General features: G+C 46.7%; 1 protein-coding gene across 1 annotated transcript in view; it reads left to right on the plus strand.

Moving 5' to 3' along the window:
• TCF25 (TCF25 ribosome quality control complex subunit) overlaps positions 1–19,392 on the plus strand; it is a 458,474-nt gene that overhangs the window by 218,987 nt on the left and 220,095 nt on the right. Inside the window, exon 10 of the mRNA XM_078671033.1 lies at positions 2,832–2,924. Within this exon, the coding sequence (XP_078527159.1) occupies positions 2,832–2,924 (93 nt within the window). The remainder of the gene's footprint in view (positions 1–2,831; positions 2,925–19,392) is intronic.

The following is a 19,392-nucleotide window of genomic DNA, read 5'->3' on the forward strand; positions in this document are numbered from 1 at the left end:
TCCAAGGACTTCGGTAATATTTCCTTCCCATTCCGACGCTGACATCTCAATCTGCTCCCCAGCTGTATCACAGATTTTTGCTGTGTGGGGTCGTTCTCTCCATCAGGGGCCGAGTTGAAGACCAGCACCGATTGCGACTCTTCCTACGTGCGAACCATGTGGGTTTCTTGGTTCCATGCGAAGTTCAGTCAAAAGGGGTGTCCTCACTTATAGCAAATTCCTTTCTCCCACAGGAATGTTGTGGCCGGTCACAAAACATTCCGTCTCTGGAGGGTAAGTGGGGAGAGATTTCCTTCTGTTTGTAGGAGTGTAGACAGATAAGAATTTCCTGTGGTCCACCCGGCCTAGCTGACGGGCCTCTGGCTATATGCGTACGGTCTAGAGGTATGTCCTTGTCCCCTAATGCATGTGTCGCCTGTCGAAAGAGCCGCACCACCAAGTCCACTGCTTCCCTGGATCCAACTGAAGAGGAACCCCTTTGATACGGATGTTGGAAGGTTTTGACCTGTTTTCCAAGTATTCCAAGTGGTAGCACAGCTCCTCGTTACTATCCCTCAGCTCCAGCAGCTCATGCTCATGGAGCTCCTAATCACGACGGTCCCCGGCTATTTGCAGGGAGTCCACCCTCTCACCCAGCTCTGAAAGGTCATTTTTAATGGTTCTAATGTCTGTGGCGACATCCTGCAGCAGGGCCGTGAAATCATTGTGAAAAGTGCCAAAAATCTGCTCCAGGAAGTTGCCGGGGACAGGTTCCTCTGGCCTGACCTAGTCTGCAGCTGGGGCGTCAGTTCTAGCAGAGACCTGCAGTGGGGACTCTAATGCCTCTTGGCATTAGCTTTGTGTGGGAGGTCCTTTATAGAAGCCTCCTCCTTCGAGCAGGCTGAGGTGTTCTTTGAGAGTCCCAAATCGCCAGTATTGCCGCCTCTGAAACTCTCCGTACGCTGTCTTCTCGGAAGGAGAAACCATCTGATCTCTTAGGCTACTTACCAAGTGGCCCGCAATTCCCGTCTTGCCAGGGGGGGAGACACCGCCCCCACGCAGTGTAATATTGCATTGATGCCGCTACTCACTGGCACACCTGCCGTTTGATTCACTGGGGCACTTGTTCCAGCACACTCACCAGGCCGCCTCGTCCACCAGGGCTGGGAGAGAGCACCATCCCAAAAGTAAACCAGGCCTCCAGCTCGCACTCAGCATCCAACCGATGCTGTCAGCAATATTGTCAGGGCTCCCTGCCCGCCAGTAATCACCATGGGCCTCAATACCTCTGGGGCCGTCAGTGTGCTCAGGCATATTCCTCCTTCCGCCTTTGGGCCAGAGCAATGTGCACGACTACCGCTCTCCCACACTACCTGGGTCTCTTTGCCTTCGGGGGCCTCGAACCTCCTCTGCTACTACCTCCGCTGCTCCTACCAGCAATGCCTCCAGGGCTGTTGCCCTCACCGGGCCGCGGTGCAGGCCTAGCCCTTACGGAGGCAGTCGGGGCACCGTGACTCAGACATCCGCAGGCTCTGCCTCGGAGTTGGATATGGACAGCCCCTCAGGAAGGCACCGCCTTCGACCGCTCACAGTTGCTTGTCACTCCGGGGGTCCTGCTTCCCAGCGATGCTCCTTCTGCAACTCTGGGTAATCACAGCTGCAGCCCCCCGAACCCGTATCGCCGCCACTCTGTCAGCCGGCCTCCACTCTCCAGCAGCCCGCGGGCTGCTATAGGCCGTCACAGTATGGGTGTCGGGACAGCCCAGAGAGAAGCCTCTGTCGTGGTAGTCACTTCCACCGGAGGGCACCCATGTCAGCTCACCCCGCTGGGTCACTCAGCAGTTAAGTGGTCATCCCAGGAAGTCTGCTATCAGCAACTTAAGGGCCTCGCCTGGCCGAGCTCCACGATCGAGCTGCTACGCCAGCGCATTCTTGGCCACTCCCCTCAGCTCGATGTTTTGTAAGGTGATTAACTTCCCCTCGGGTAACTTCATGGATGGATTTTCTATTCCTCCAACCCCAAAGCTCCAGTGATTATTTTTTTTTCATAATTTAGTCAGCAAACCTAAATTTGAGGCCATTCTCATTACATCACCTAATAGAGCACAAATGTTACTTTTTTGGAACCAAACAGTTGGGCTTTTCAAAATCATATTTTGCCTCATTTCAAACCAAAACTTCTTCGTTAATATCTCTGCATTTATTGTTTTACCGTTACAGTTCAGATTAGCTTTTTCAAAGAGTACCTGGCAAATTTACGCTAAATCAAAAACTAGTTGCTTAGTAAGAATAGCACTAACTTCATGTCCAATGCAGAATTTTCCCATCCAGCAATTTTTGAGTTATCTGTGAGCAGAACCTCCTTGTTGGGTTTTATGGAATAACTTTTGCCATAATCCACTTCAAATCACTCCATACTCGTGCCTGGCTCATGCCTGCTACCTCTGCATACAAATCTTTCTCAAGGTTTATCCATACTTGGCAAATGTGTGCAAGTGAATTAAACTATAACCAAAGTCTTTATATCAATGATTCTGCAAAGTGTTTGTGCACGCCTGCATGTATACTTTCTTCTGCCCAACGTTCAGCACTTTTACTGTTTCCTTTTATTTTTATAATGCAACCGACTTCAACTGAAAAGTAAGATTGTGCCAAGAAGATATCTTATCTAAACACATTGCTTGACAGAATAGACAGATCTTCGTACAACTTAGATACAAATTAATATAAATTGTTATTCTTGTTTTTTCTGATGCATCCACCGGATACCTGTCAGATCTTTGGTGACATTGATATTGCTTGTATTCTTCTCAGATTAATAACTGATTATATTTGTGTTTCTTTGCTTCCAGAGCATTCTACCTTACCCTCTTTAAGCACATGATGTTCCTAGAGAAGAGAGGGTGTCCTCGGACTGCCCTGGAGTTCTGCAAACTCATCCTAAGGTAAGTACACTTTCATCTGATTTTCCCTTGGATTTTTTAACTTTTCTCAGGAAGGAATCTAAAATGCTCCTTCTCTTATTCCTTTCCTACGCAGAATAAATTGCACACTTTGCACATAGAAAATTGAGTTGGGGTAATTTGGTATTGCTCATCTAAATTAAGACTGTGCTTGTTTTGCACTCTCACTGAAAAGACTTTAAGAGTGATAGGCATCTATGCATCACACATGAAATATCGAAGTAACATGCCAGTTGTGTGTGTCAAGCAACTCACCCATTGTCTTTGAGGTAGATTTGTACATTAAAATGCAGAATATTCATTTAAGTCCTACTGAAAATCCAATACAAAAATGTGTGTATAAAAAGAATGTCCATTCACTGACCCCTTTAGTAAGACTATCATGTAACACTGGAGAATGAAGTTCCTCGGTTCCAGTAAAAGCCCATCTAAATAAAATATATTACACTACCAAATATACAGGTAACAAACAATATGTTCTGGAAAGGGATCAGTCCTTTTAATTCTCTTACTGGAAAAGCTATGCCATAATAAATAATGCAAAGCAAATTCGTATGTCGCAGGACTTGAAAAGTTAGGTAGCGTGAGGACAAAGATATTTTTTCTCTGGTTGAGGTAAGTTTTATTGTGGAGATCTTTTCTCCTCGTGGCTTATGTACGTTCAAACACTTGAAGGTCTGTCTTCCATGTTAAATGTTACTGAAAAATGAAAGCCACTGTGCAGTCTAGAATGCCATGACACTCTTGCTCTTCCTTTGTGAAATTGTTTTTGTGTAGATCAGCATTTGACAATTTCTTGTGTTGTGTTTCCGAAAGGTGGAAGTGCTCCACAAGGGAAAGGGGGATTGTACCTTACAGCCTTCCACTTGCACTGTGAGACTGTGGTCCGGGTCTTTTATAGGTTGGGTGTTTCCCTCACTCAAAACATAGGAATGAAATGAAGTGGCGAAAGGAGGCCAAATAGGTGTTTATTGACCTACAGTAGTTCATTTTATGGTTCAGCTACTACTACTGCTATTCCTGACATTGCCCATGAAACCTCAATAGTATTTGAAGGTTGCTTTTCAACCTTTGTTACATCCTATGTCAGAACGTGTGTGTGTGTGTGTGTATGTGTATATGTATATTCAATCAAAAAACAAAGGTTAAACCTTTGTTATAGTTAGGAAACTCTATTTATTTCTATACAAAAACTTAACTTACCTTAACTTAAACTATACAAACATTAGAAATTCTAAAGTTCTAGTTCTACCTTAAATTCTCAATTTCTTCAACACCTTTTAATTGCTATAACTATTTATTTTTGCTATACAAAAATAAACTACACAAAATGTAAACATTCTAAAGTTATACGTATACCTTTGATTTATAATTTATGCAACATCTTCAAATTAGCGTACAGTTTTGTAGAGTGGAATAGCGTACAGAAGAGTGGCGAAGAGTGCAGTGACGTAGAGTGGAGTGTGGTAGAGTGTAAGTTTATATTGAAGTAGCATGGAGTGGTGTACAGAGTAATAACGTACAGTGGAGTGATGTAGAGTGGAGTGATGTAAAGTGTAATAGCATACAGTGGATTAGAGTGGAAAGGCAAAGACGGGGAGTGCGGCAGAGCGTAGTGGCACAATGTAGTGGCATGGAGTGCGGTGAAGTGGCATAGAGTGGAATGGAATGGGGTACGGTGGAGTTGCTTATAGTGGAGTAGATTGGAGAGAGTGGAGTAGAGTGGAATGGTGTATAGTAGATTGGAATAGGGTATAGTAGAGTGGCGTGGAGTAGATTGGAATAGATAATAGTAGAGTGGCATGTAGTAGATTGGAATAGGGTATAGTAGAGTGGTGTGTAGTAGATTGGAATAGGGTATAGTAGAGTGGCGTGTAGTAGATTGGAATAGGATATAGTAGAGTGGCGAGTAGTAGATTGGAATAGTGTATAGTAGAGTGGCGAGTAGTAGATTGGAATAATGTATAGTAGAGTGGCGTGCAGTAGATTGGAATAGGGTATAGTAGAGTGGCATTTAGTAGATTTGAATAGCATATAGTAGATTGGCGTGTAGTAGAGTGGAATAGCTTATAGTAGAGTGGTGTGTAGTAGATTGGAAAAGTGTATAGTAGAGTGGTGTGGAGTCAGGTACAATGTAGTGGTGCACTGTGGAATACCGTAGAGTTGATTGATGTAGAGTGGAATAGCGTAGAGTTCAGTGGCGTAGAGTAAAATAGCGTAGAGTTGATTGGCATACCGTGGAGCGGGGTAGACCGTAGTGGCAAACAGAGTAATAGTGTACAGTTGACTGAGTTAGAGTGTGGTGGCCTGGAGTAGAGTGGAAAAGTGTAGGCTGGAGTGGCATAGAGTGTAGTGGTATACAGTATAGTGTTGTAGAGCGCAATAGCGTACAGTGGAGTGGGATAGTGTGGAATAGGGTAGAGTGGCGTATAGTGAAGTGAAGTGAGGTACAATGGAATAGCATACAGTGGGGTGACCTACTGTGGAATGACGTAGAGTGAAATGGTGTGGCGTGTCGTACAGTGCAGTGAGGTACAGTGGGGTAGAATGGAATATAGTAGAGTGGAGTTTTGTAGAGTGGAGAGGGTTAGAGTGTAATGGGTAGACTGTAGTGGCATACAGGGTAAAAGCAGAGAGTGGAATAGCATAGAGCAGCGGTTCTTAACTTTTCGACTTTTGTGGACTCACAACTAATTATGACTGGAACCCTGGGACCCCCCACTGAATCAATATTGGAATCCCGTGACTCCAACTGAGTCCTTACTGGAAGCTGGCCTAACCAATTCCAATGATTTGAACCACAAAACAATACACCAAAATACAGAAACAAGCTTTCATTAAAAAATCTAATTAATTCAAATGTAAAGTTTGGAGCTTCTATAAATTCAATTGAGGGCATCATTCGTCCTTACTATATTCTGTTTGATGCACTTGCACTGCTTCCATGAATCAATCTGAAGATACCAACTTAATATTTAGCCTACAATTTCCATCTCTTCACATTTATAGAACGTTTTACATTTTTACATTTATTTTGCTTCTTTATTTATATATGCTTTATTAATATGCTAGTATTCTAACTAGTTGCGGACCCCCGTGTAGGTTAAAAACCACTGAGGTAGAGTCTAGTGGTGTAGGCCAGTAGTTTACAGGATTGTGGTGTACAGTGGAGTGAAGTAGTGAACTGCCGTGTAGTGTCGTATAGCGGAATAGCCTTCTGTGGAGTACATAGAGTGGAATAGCGTAACGTGTAGTGTCATAGAATGGAGTTGCATACAGTCTAATAGCGTAGAGTGGAGGGGCGTACAATGGAGTGTACGCACCCCCACATGCTATTCCTAAGGTGACGGAGGTAGTCCTCCCCTCCCTAATGAATATCCTCAATAAATCACTTCAAGCTGGGCTGGTTTCCCAGGCATGGAAACATGCTATAATCAAACTCATCCTAAAGAAAATCCTGTCTGGACCCTGACACTTTGAGCAATATGCGTCCCATCTCTCTTCTCCCTCTCCTGGGTAAACTTGTGGAAAAACATGTCAACCAATCTTTGGTCTAATTCCTGGAAGAGAACAAACTTCTCCATCACACGCAGATGGGCTTCCTTGCCCTCCATAGTACTAAGGCAGCACTTCTGGCTTTCACAGGGGAACTTACATTCTTACTTGACGGCGGAGGGTCGGTCGGTCGCTATTTTACTACTCGACCTTAGCGCGGCGTATGACACAGTCAACCACGCCCTCCTAAAAACCAGACTGAGGGAAACTGGCATCCAGGGCAAAGGCTGGGAGTGGCTATGCTCTTTTCTAGATGAGCGGTCGATCCAAGTCATGGTTCAGGACTGCCTTTCCGACAGCCTGCCCCTTAAGTCCGGAGTGCCACATGGCTCTTCCTTAAGTGCTACTCTATTTAATATTTATGTCAGGCAGCTTGCCAACTTAATGCAGGAATTTGACATCCTAGACATTTCGTATGCAGACGACACCCAGTTGATTGTCTCGCTGCCCCAGGATGACCATCAGGGAGACTCTTTATTGGGCCCCTGCCTGGAAAAACTGGCCAACTGGATGTCCGATAGCTTTTTAAAATTGAACGGGGATAAGACCGAATTTATGATCCTGGGCAACAGGGCCATGCCACAGCTCACTTTCGAACAGGCAAATAAATTGTCGGGCATCTGCTTTGGACTCCTGAGGATGATCAGAAAGATGTTAAAACAGATTCCGGAGCACCTATATCTGCGCTCTCCAAAGTATGTAATCAAGAGGCTCCAGACAGTGCAAAATGCAGTGTCCAGGCTCCTGCTCAAACTCCATAGACAAGCGCCAGTTAGAGAATCCTTGAAACTACTCCACTGACTTCCTATTGCGTCAAGAATAACATTAAACGTCCTGTGTATCGCACACAGAGCTTTAAATAACATAGGTCCACTGAAACTCAGATCCTTGATCTCGTGCTACACTCCCTCGAGATCCTTAAGATCCTCCCACGCTCACCTCCTCACCACCACCAGAATTAACAAATCCAGATGGGGAGGTAGCTCTTTCTCCCACCTAGTCCCAAAGCTGTGGAATGCTCTTCCGCTGCACCTTAGAGGGCAGAAAAATGAACTTATATTCAGGAAAAAGCTGAAGACCTGGCTATTGCCATCTAGCCACTAATGGGCCTTTCTCTCACTACAGTTCTTATCGTCAGCGCGGGGAAGCCTCCGAGTAGCCAGGCGCTATATAAATCACATAAATAAATAAATAAATTGTGTGTGTCGTAGTGTGTAATAGCGTACAGTGGAGTGGCGTAGAGTGTAATAGCGTACAGTGGAGTGGCATGGAGTATGGTACCTGAAACAGATGTAGGGTTAAAGTGGGTGAACGGATGTAGCTGTAATGTGGCAGGAATATAGACTGAGGTGTGAATTGTTATTTTTGGTACTTGGTGTAAATATTGTAGGTGGTGTTAAAGTTCTAAGTGTTAGAATATGTATACATTGTGTCATGGTATAGCGCAGTAACTTCGCTGTACACTGCGATACATGCCGATGAGGAGGCACTATCTGATTGGCTAATGACTGTGTTTACAAAACAAAAAAGGCACGTCATTTTCAGCACAATTTCGCTTTGTTCTGGGTTAGATACTTAGATATAGGTAAGTAGTAGGTGTTATTGTTGTTGCCTGCCTAAGTACTCCTTACTTTTTTTTTTAATATATAGAACCTTTTTCAAACATATTTTTATTGATCATTTATTCCAATATTATGGCAGGTCATCAGTTGAGGTGCATTTCCTAAAATAAGTTCTGTAGGTGTGTCTGCTAACGCTGTCCCCATCACTGTCTAGAAAACCCCCTAGTAACAGATTGTAACTTGTGTCACCCCACACTCCCTTCCCTCCTGCGAGTCAACATTGTTAAATAAAGGGCTGATGTATATGACATGGAGCTCTGTGTGTCGGCTAACGACAGTTTTGTATGGGGGTTTGTGTAGTGTTAGGCTAAGATGTCGGTCTGTAAGGATAAGGTCAGACCCGGATTATAGGGTTGCCTCATCTGTGGTTGGCGGATCTATGTTTCAGGTTCTTAGTCTATTAGGTCTTGTCTCCCCCTCCGGGCCCTCCACATCTGGTTGTATTAGGTCATGCAGTATGGTCTCCCGCACCCTGGCAACTTCCGTGTTTCGCAGTCCTCTCTTGGCCTCCCTCATCAGGTTTCGCCTTTCGCATCATGCCCATTTCAGGAGCTCTACGGTGGTTGTCTTAGGACCTCTTGGCGACTTCCAATGTCTATTTCCCTTTTCGCTAATATAAACCCCAGATCTTGGAATCAGCAAGTGACCTTGGTTTTGGCTCTGTGAGTGAATAGGCGACAGTGGGCTGGGGAACAGGGGATATCTTTTGCTATTACCTCTCCTATTGTGCGTGCTACCGCCTCCCAATATTCACGCAGGTGGGGACAGGTCCAGAACAGGTGCAGGTTAAGCGCCAGTTCTTCACCACATTGTGTGTAAGTTTCCCTTTGTCTGGAAATATCTGTGTATGCGTTCGGGGGTCAAGTGGATACTATGGATTTCAAAATAGTTTATTAGTTTAAAGCGTGCGTTTCTGCACACTTTAGGTGTTCCTCTCAGTATATCGTCCCAGTCCTTTATCGGGATTGGGGAGCCCAAATCCTCCTCCCATTGCAGGTGTAATGCCTCCAGTAGGCGTAATCCATTTACCTGAAGTGCCCTATATAGGCAGGAGATCGCTTTGAAGGTACCCGCCGCTAAGGCTATGCAGTAGGAGCTCTGCTGGGATTGGAGCTCCGGACATCCTGTCTTCCAGTGTTTGTCTAATGCTGTCGTAAGTGCTCAATGTAATAAGAAATTCCACTGGGATAATCCAAATTCAGTGCAGAGGTCCTCAAATGGTAGTAGGTCCGTGTCTCTATAAAGGTTGCCCATTTTTGTCACTCCAGCCTCCATCCAAATCTCCAGGGTCCGCCAATTGTCCCCATGAGGGAGCGATCTTAACATGTCTAATGGAATGTCTGGTGAGTACGGGGCCTTCACTCCTATTCTTTGTAAGCCCCTGCGCCAGCACCTAGTCTGCACTTTTAAGTGCGTGAGGGTCGTTCCTAGCTGATCTGTTCACCCTGAGGAATATCTGCAGAAGCTCGCGTAAGACTGGGGCAATGATCCCTGGGTTCTCTGATGTTGCAACCGCGCTATACTTTGCACTAACCACTGCATTTGTGCTGCTATACAATAATTCTCAAAATCTGGGACCGCCATGCCACCCGCCCCCCATAGGCCGTAGTATTGTGAGTAGGGCTATTCTCCGGCATCCCGAGCTCCAAATAGAGGTTCGGATCTGGGTATTCAGATCCCTGAAAAAGGCTTTGGGCATCCACAGTGGGAGTGTGTTAAAGAAGTTTAGCAGGCGGGGAGCACTATCATTTTGAGTAGTGCGATACTGCCGGCTACTGAGAGCGGCAAGGTCCCCCAGAATTCCAGAACTGCTTTCTGTCCTTGTATAGTTCTTCCTATGTTCCCCAAGCAGCTCGGTTCCTACAGCGGGTTACCGAGCTAACCAGGGGGCAGCCTGTAGGAAAGTAGGATCTGCTTCTATGGTTACCCCCACTTTTTGCTTGATGTGATGCTGTTTGACTAGTCTGACTGGGATTCTGCTAATCAGGACCCCAGTCTATCTGCTGTCTCCCTAAATTGTTGTGTTGACTATTTAGGTGCATTTCAGATCGGATCCTGGGGTATCCTTATCAGTCCCTTGTATATGATACCAAGGTACCAAGGGCATAGGTACCCCAGGGGTCTCTCATGGGCTGAAGAATGCATTATGCCACCCATTAGAGACCATGCAAAATGGAACTACAGGACTGCCATTGCAGCCTGTGTAAGTTGGTGCTTCCACCACTTACTTAAGATATATTTTTTCTATATCTAATGGTCATTTCACTTAAAACCTATAAGTCACCCCTATAACAGGCATTTGCAATCCTTGAAAGCAGAGTGCTTGGTTCTAAGTGAGAGGGTGCCCCTGCATGAGCAGGACACCCCTGCAGCCTACGAAGTCCATTCTCCCACGTTGTCAGTGAAGCAGCCATATACTATATAGAGGGGCACCTCATAATTACGCGATGACCATCTCGAAAATGGCTGCAACTAATCCTATCATGTTTGGTATCAAACATGTTGGAAACGGTGTGGGAGGTATGATTCCAAACACTGAAAGAGCCCTCTGTTAGGCTCTCAGTGTTCCCGGTAACAGCCTTCTAGTCCCAGACAGCACAAAATGGTGTCTGCCGACCGAAGACACATTTCTGTCCTCCTGCTGCTGAGCCAAGCTCGAGCAGAGGAAGGTGGAACAATAGGCATCCTGTCACAGGGAGGTGTTACCACCTCCCAGACAGGATTTAGTGTTTTGTGACCGGGTGGGTGCACATTCCAGCACCAGAAAGTCTGCATGAGGGGCACACTTGGTGTACCTGTGCAAAGTCCAGTTCAAAGCAGTTCTGGGAGCCGTTGGCTCCCGCTCTGGTGCGAAACTGGACAAAGGACATGGGAGTAATACCCCTCTTGTCGGGTCCCCTGAATATTCCCAACTCTGTTCCTAGGGTACCTAAGGGCTTACCTTGGTGTTGGTCCCTAGATTTGTCGTGGGATAAGATTCATATCAGACAACACTGCACCTCTACCGTCTGGGCACTCTGGACCTCTCTGGACTTTGTTTTGGCCTGACTAACTTCTCCCTTCAAGTCAGCTGCATCGTCTGTGCCTGTGCATCATACAGGAACCTTACAAGGCCTGTGAAGCATCAAAGAAACCTGAAGAAATCTCCCTTGGAGTGAAGGAGTCACTCCCCTGCATTCGCAGGCCCCTCAACTTAGTCGACCTGTCTGGAGATCCTGAGCTCCTCTGGACTCCGTGGGCTCTAGAACACAGGTGGTGGTGTTCCACAGCTCCTGAGGCCTGCCCTGCACTCTCTAAGTTTGAGGCTGGTATCCCTCGTGGGGGTTGTAATAACCGAACCCCTGTGCACCGCTTCCAACTTGCAGTTGCAAAAGCTTGTTGGCTTCTTTGCAAGAAGATCTACGGGCTCCAAGTAGCCCCAACATCGAGCACCTCCAGTGGCCAGAATCTTTAGCCACACCGCATCGTGACCTGCATCTTTTCGTGAGCTGCTTGAGGTCCTCTCCAGCCTGTGAGTCCACTTGAGAGTCACACTTGTTTCTTTTGGGATCTCTGATTGCTCGGGCCCTGCCCTGACTCCCCTGCCTTTGGCGAGTCTACTGGACCTTGCTGGTCACAACGTTGCTCCTTCTTTGATTCATGCGTGACTTGCCTTTGCCAAGGGTTGTTGGTGCTCCCACCGGACACCAACCCCATAGCACTTGACATCCTTTGTGGCACAGCTCCTCCACAGCATCTCCTGGTCCTCACAGCTGCAGAGTCAAGGCCATCGTCACCCATCCTGCAACCCATCCTGCAACACCCAACATCGGAGGGCATTCTTCTTCCAAGTCTCCTGGTCACCCCTGAGTGACATAGACTCTGTCCCCTCTGCTTACAGGTACCTCTCATCAAGAATCCATTCTTTGGTTCCACTGGACACTTTCTCCTTCTTCGCCAGCGGCCATTCCTGAAGTCCTCCATTGGGTTCGACAGCGGTTTCCGACACCACTTCACACGTATGCACCTGGCTTCCCTGGTGTAGGTAACGTAGGTACTAGGGTATCCACGGGTGGGGTGGCTCTCCAACCTTCTGTCTTCCACGGGGTTTCTTCAGAGTCCACAGGGAAGGGTCCTTAATCTTTCAAAATCCAACCGAGACTTGCACATAGAGTTGTATGGAGTAGGCGGTCGTGTTTCCACGCTGCACATGCTCTCCGTGGAGTCCCTATCTACTCCCCTTAGGTGGTTTCTTAGGGTCCCAGCACTTCTACGTCCTATCGACACTGTCTTGACTCGAGTCGTGGTTCTTGTACCACTTTCTTAGTATATGGTTTGCCCCCCTCCTTGGGCCACTGTGTATTTCGTCCTATTTACTGTGTTTCTTTGCTAATGTATTGTGTGCATTGTGTTTATCTCCATTTTGGAGATACTTAAACATACTAGAGAGTATTAAATATTAAATACATATTCTTATAAATACTTGGTGTGGTGCTTTTTCACTTAATCTATACTATAAGATTGCATTCTGGTAAAACAAGCTGCTTTACACTCCTTCTGGACTAAGACGGAAGGCTGCTCTCTAATGTTGTCTAAGACCTCTAAAATCACCATAAGGGTTGTCGAGACTTGTGCAAGGTGCCCACTTACATAAGTAGACATCATATACCAGGCCAGCCTCTCACCCAGCCCATCTGCATTCACTGGGACGAGCCGAGATTTTTGCCAGCTCACCTTAAGCCCTGAGATGGAGCCGAATGTCTCCCAATAGGGCCTGGGCCTTCACTAAGTCCTCATCTCGTCTTTCTAAGAACAGAATCAAGTCATCCGCGTAGAGTGCTATTTAGTGGCAAGCCTGGTCAGCCTTCAGTCCTCTGTAGTGGCGCCCTGTTCGGGCCCTGAGGGGTTCCATGGCCAGGGCAAATAACAGAGGGGAATGGGGGCACCCTTGCCTGGTGCCTCGCTCTAGTGGCCATCCCCTCGATATAATTTGTTCTGTGCGCACTCTAGCTGAAGGCTTGGTATAGAGGAGTCAAGTCCACTTTATAAATCTCTCCCCCAGCCCCATACTCGTCATCACCTCATACAGGTAGCCCCATTCTAGGCTATCAAATGCTTTCTCTATGTCGACCGCGAAAATCGCAGCTGTTTTGCGGCCTTCTCTTTTCGCCTCTAATATAGTGAATAATCGTATAATATTCCCAGCCGTGTTACTGGTTGGGATAAACCCAGCTTGGTCCTCATGCACTAGCGTGTTCATGGGGCAGTAGGTGGGTGGCAAGGATCCGACTAAGGATTTTATAATCAATATTTAGCATTGAGAGGGGGCGGTAGGCCGTTTTGTCATGAGCCTCCTTATTAGGTTTCAGAATAGGGACTATAATAGCCTACCTCGTGGTTGCTGAAAGAAAGCCCATGTCATTGGTTGCCTTATACAGCTTCACTAGTTGAGGAGTCAATTCGGTAGAGTATGTGGAGTAAAACTCTGTGGGGAGCCCATCAGTGCCTGGAGTCTTATTGAGCGCCATGTTTTTAATAGCAGCGGCTGTTCCACAGGGCATTATGTCGTCCCGCCCCCTAACCCCCCTCCCCCCAGTAGTTCCGCCATTTCCTCTGTGATCCGTGGTATCTCGACATTTGCTATATATACTCGTGTCTCCTGTGGTTCACTAGGGAATGTACTACCATATAAGGTTGAATAATAGTCTGCGAATATCTCATTAATCCCTTCCTGTGTATAAATTCTGTTCACGACTTCTAGTATGGGCGAGCCTGTTTTTGCAGGATTAGCCTGCCACGCTAGCAAGGAGCCCAATTTGCCCCTCTCAGTGTCTCTTTGGTCCATAAAGCTCTTCTCGAAATATCGGAGGTGCTCCACCTGGGTTGCCACCTCTTCTTTGGCCGTTAGGAGATCCAGCTGGATCTCAGGGTGGTTCGGTCGTCTTAGCTCTATTTCTCACAGGTGTTTTTCAGCTGTTTCTACATCTGTCAATATAGATTGCCTAATTCCCTTGGATTCGGCAATGCAGTATTCCGGTGCTGCAGCTTTAAAGGCGTCCCACTGTATTTGGGGGTTGGACGCGTCCCTGCATTATCAGTAAAGTATTGAACAATTTTGGTTCTAATTTTTTTGCAGAAGACCTGATCCTCCAGTGCCTCAGGCTTGAGTCTCCACATTTGTATGAAGGGTCTAGGGTGCACCCATTTTAGCTGCAGTAGCACTGGGTTGTGGTCCGAGACAGTATGGGATAGGTATTCGATTGCCCCGATTTGGTTGTGCACATCCAGAGAGGAAAGGAACAGGTCTAGTCTGGTATGAACCTCATGGATGTTTGAAAAAAAAAAGAAATAATCCCTGCCCTATGGATGTAGGCGTTTCCAAGAGTCCATCCGACGTCATTGCTTTTGCCAGTCTGCAGAAATGTTGGCGGTGCGGGTTGGATGAGAGTCCTGTAAGGGAGGGTGTGAGCAATCCAGTACAGTATTTGCAACAGTTAAAATCCCTCAGGATTAAAATTGTTTCAGTCAGCTGTGGGGCCAGGCGTCGCAATAATGTCACGAAGAATGCACCGTGCTCCGTATTTCGGGCATAGTCTAGGGGGCATACTAGCTCTCTGCCCCCTAGACAACCTCTCCCCGCCACGTATCTACCCTCGGTGTCTACTATAGTGTCTTTAAGTTGGAAGGGGACCCCTGCCTGTATCCACACTATCACCCCATTTGCATATGCTGAATAGGTAAATATATTTGGCCCCTCTATCGTTTCCTTAATGCCTGCCCTTCTTTGTCAGTGAGATGCGTTTCTTGTAGTAATGCAATGTGTGTCCCTCTCCTTTGTAGGTAAGAGAAGACCTTGTATCGGTTTGCCATGGTATACATCCCCCTGACATTCCATGTTAGGCATTTGTAGGTCGGAGTGCTAGCCATGTGCCTGGTGAGTGTTGGGGAAGGAATCCCCACATTCTTGACCCACAATCGCCCCTCACCCTTTGTAGAGTACGCCAGTAGTACCCATGTGTATTGCTGTGTGGCTCGCCAATTCCTGTTCCAGTAAACAAGAAGTAAAACCCCCAACTCCCCCTCCCCAGGACCAGTAGCAACATGCCACCCGCCCAAATCATAATAACATTCAAAATGTTTGTGAAAGAGCTTTCCTAGTGTTCTGTAATGTTGAGGGGTGCCCGTTTGGCTCCTCGGCGGCCATTAAATATGTAGAAACTTGTAGTTAATTTTCCCTACCTATTATCACTTTAATAACGTGCTAATAGGTAGGGAAAAATATAAAACCTAATACCTATATCTAAGGACGTATCCAGAACACAGCCACAGTGTACTTAAAACAACATAGATGCCTTAAGCTTTCGTAAAATTATTCTTAATCCAATCATATGTTGCCTTGTCATTGCTGTATACTGCGGTAGTTTCGTTGAATAACGCAATATTTTGCAAAACTACTGTGGCAACAGGTATCACTAAGTTAAAATGTCTTATAACTAGAAAAAATGCTTACACTAAATTACCTGTATGTAGGAGGCTGGCTTAGTATCCGGTAAACACATATTTAAGTCAAGCACTTTGCACTAATCCAGACGACCCTTATGGTGATTTTAGTGGTCTTAGACAACCATACAAAGCTCTCTGAGTGGTAGCTGTGGCAAGCAGCCTTCAGGCTTAGTCCAGAAGGTGTGTTAAGCAGCTTGTTTCACCTGAACTAATCATATAGTGTAGGTTAAATGAAAAAGAACCACACAGTGTAGTTATAAAAATAAGTATATTTATTATACACACATCACTACTAACACATTGGTATATCTCCTACCTGGAGATATCAACACAATACTTCAAATGTAAGTAAGCACAAATACACAGTGCTTTCCAGGGGGAGACCAAACCATATACTAAAAAAGTGGAATGCGAACTGCGACCAAAGTCGAAACTTGGACCAGAAGACTTAGAAGAGCTGGGGACCCGAAGGAACCACCCAAGGTAAGGACCCAAGAAACCACCCGAAATAAGTATCCAGGAACTCCACAGATGCTGTGTGCAGAGTGGAAGCACAGCCACATACTCAATGTAAATCAATGGGAAAGTCGCGATTGCAATTTTCAAGAAGGACCCTTCCCAGTAAACCCTGAAGAAACCCCTTGGAAGACAGAAGGTTGGAGAGTCATTCCACACGTGGATACCTCAGGAACGAGGATTCCATTCAGCAGGGAAGCCGGCTGCATAATGTACAAAGTGACGTCGGAAACTGCCGTAGACCACCATGGAAGAGTTTAGGAAAGATGCAGCTGGTGAAGAAGTAGAAAGAGTCCAGTGGAATCCAAGGATGAATTCTTGAAGAGAAGAGCGAACATTGCAAGCACTCACCCTCAGTCAACTGATCTGGGTTTCATCCATCATCATTCTTTAGCTCTCTCCGCCACCCCAGTTCAGACATGGCCATATGCAAATCAGTCTGACCTTGTGCCTCATGAGAACAGTCCAACCCGAACTGCCAAGCCATGTCTTCCCTGGACCGGAAACAAGCATCTTGGGACCGGTTTCTGGCAAATCAGCCATCATCAGCCAGGCTAGCTTGAATCCAGTGGCAAAGTGAGAAAGGGACCCAAGTCTGGGCATACCCTGCCAACTTAGGGCGAACAAGGCAAAACCTAAGGGGATGATGGACGGAGTGTTGCACATTGCAAGCACTCACCCCGAGTCAACTGATCTGGGTTTAACCCATCATCATTCTTTATCTCACTCCTCCACCCCTTTGGTTTTGCCTTCTTGAAGAGAAGTACCTGCAAGCAGAGGGGACAGACTCTATGCCACTCGGAGGTGACCAGGAGGCATGGAAGAGCAATGATCGCCGATGATGGACGATGCAGGAGTGATGAATGTGACCTTGTCGTTGCAGATGTGAGGAGCAGGCGATGCTGTGGAACACCATTAGCCGCTCATGAGCTGTCCTACATCGGAAGTCGAGAACCAGGGGGGAGTGTCCAGCGATAGCATCAAGCAGCCTTGGCAGCAGCAACAGACGTGGTAAACAAAAAAGGAGCAAAGTTGAGACCATCAAGGTCCAAGTGACTCACCAAATGCAGGCAATTCAGAGCAGCCTTCGAGCGAGCAGGGGAGCACACTAAAGCCAAAGAAGACCCTCAAGAGGACCCAAAGGCTGAAAGCACAGGAGTCGCAAGAGGACCTCGAGCAGCTCACCACAGATGCAGGCCCTTGGTGCAGAAGATGCGGTGAGGATGACGCTCTAAGCAGGAAGAGATGCTGGAGGCTGGAACTTCTTGTAGGCTGAGGATCTCTGAAGTACAGAGCCACCAAGCCTTGGCAACGGCAATTCAACGCGGTGCACAGTGGTTCTGCTCCAGCGGTTCTGATGAGGGATACTTACCTCAAACTTGCTGAGAGGGCAGGTCAGGCCTCAAGGTAGTTGCAGAACCACCACCTGTGTTGATGAACCTTTTGAAGTCCGTTTGGCATCATGAGCAGCAAAACGGTCAGCTTTGTTTCGGTGCCTGCAGATGTAGGGGAGTGATTCCTTCACTCCAAGGGAGATTCCTTTGGGTGTCTTTGAGGCCTGGAGAGGAACCTGGATGAAGCACAGGCACAAGTGATGAAGAAGACTTGCAGAACAGCAAGTTATTGAGTCATCCTATTTCCCGAGGACCTGGAAAGACACCTCCATCCTCCCACTCCTAAAAAACCCAAATCTGTACCCTTCGATCCCAGCCAACTATAGACCTATCTCGAGAATCACTTTTCGGGCAAAAATTCTGGAAAAACACCTAAAAACGCAACTGTCGAAATTTATCAAGGACTCCCAGGCTCTTGATATCTCACAACATGGGTTCCGGGGAGAACATGGGCCGGAAACCGCCCTGATTACCGCGGCGGAGGAGATTAGGAGGATTCTGGACAGGGGTGGGAAAGCTGCCTTGATTTTATTCGATCTGTTGGCAGCCTTCGACACCGTCGACCACGTGCTGCTTCTGTCCCGTCTTACAGAAATAGAGCTGCATGCATCGGCTACCACACTTATGGCCTCTTTTCTGGGAGAAAGATCCTTCACGGTGCAGCTTGGGGATTTTTCTTCTAAATCTTTTAAATCCCCTTGGGAGGGGGGGGTTCCCCAGGGCTCCTCTCTAAGCCCCACTCTTTTTAATGTTTATATAGCCCCGCTAGTAAACATTATAAACATTATTAGGGATCACGGTTTTATACCTGTTTCTTATGTGGATGACACACAAATAGTGGTGGACATATCCAATAACATCTCAGAGACGGCAGGTAAAGTCCGTCTCTGTATGAATCAGGTTAGTCTCTGGATGCAAGCGAATTGCTTGAAACTAAATGGAGACAAGTCTGAGGTTATGCTGCTGGGAGCCGATACTAACATCTGGTCACCCAACTGATGGCCGTACGGCTTAGGCAACTGCCCATCACCTGTGGAAAGTGTAAGAAACGTTGGTTTCATGTTCGATTCCAAACTTAGGTTTAAGGCCCAAATCAACAAACTCACGTCCTTATTCGTAAACTACTGCCGTACATCCCGCCTGACGCCTGTAAAACACTGGTAACCATGTTGGCCTTGTCCAAAATGGATTACGGGAACGCCTTATACGCGGGCCTACAAAAACAGCTTCTCTCAAAACTCCAGTGTTTGCAGAATACTGCGGGCAGGCTGATTTTGAACATCCCCAGGTTTGAGCCGACGGCCTCCAAGCTTAGTAACCTTCACTGGCTACCGGTTGAGAAACGAATCCAATTTAAGCTGGCTTGTCTGGCATATAAATCCATGCATGGGTCTGGGCCACATTTCCTGAAAACAACCATGATACCTTACATTCCAGCTAGGACGCTGAGATCTAGCGGTGCTAACATCCTCCGCATCCCACTTTTCAAACAACTGAGATGGGGAGGGAGAGGTTTTCTGCTGCACTCTGCGACAACCTGGAATAAACTCCCTGAAGAAATAAAAAACAGCTCATCTCTGCTAATTTTTAGACAGAATATAAAGACCTAGCTCTTCTCGGGTAGCCTGGCCCCGACCTACCCAAGGCCCTCCGCTCATCAGTTCTCAGTCATGTTAGCGCCAAGACGCCCGCGGGCATTTGTGCGCTCTACAAGTCCTATAATCAAATCAAATCATAATCAAATCAACAGCGAGACCAGGAGCAGCAGGAGTCTTCCTTGGTGCAGTCTCTGTTCCAGGCAAAGTCCAAGGTGCCAGCAGGTCGAAGTTCAAGTGGTTTCGTGTTTGAATCTTGTCCCATAATGAATCTGAAGAGCCACCC

The sequence above is a fragment of the Lissotriton helveticus genome, chromosome 12, assembly GCF_964261635.1.
Source record: "Lissotriton helveticus chromosome 12, aLisHel1.1, whole genome shotgun sequence".
Lineage (NCBI taxonomy): Eukaryota > Metazoa > Chordata > Amphibia > Caudata > Salamandridae > Lissotriton > Lissotriton helveticus.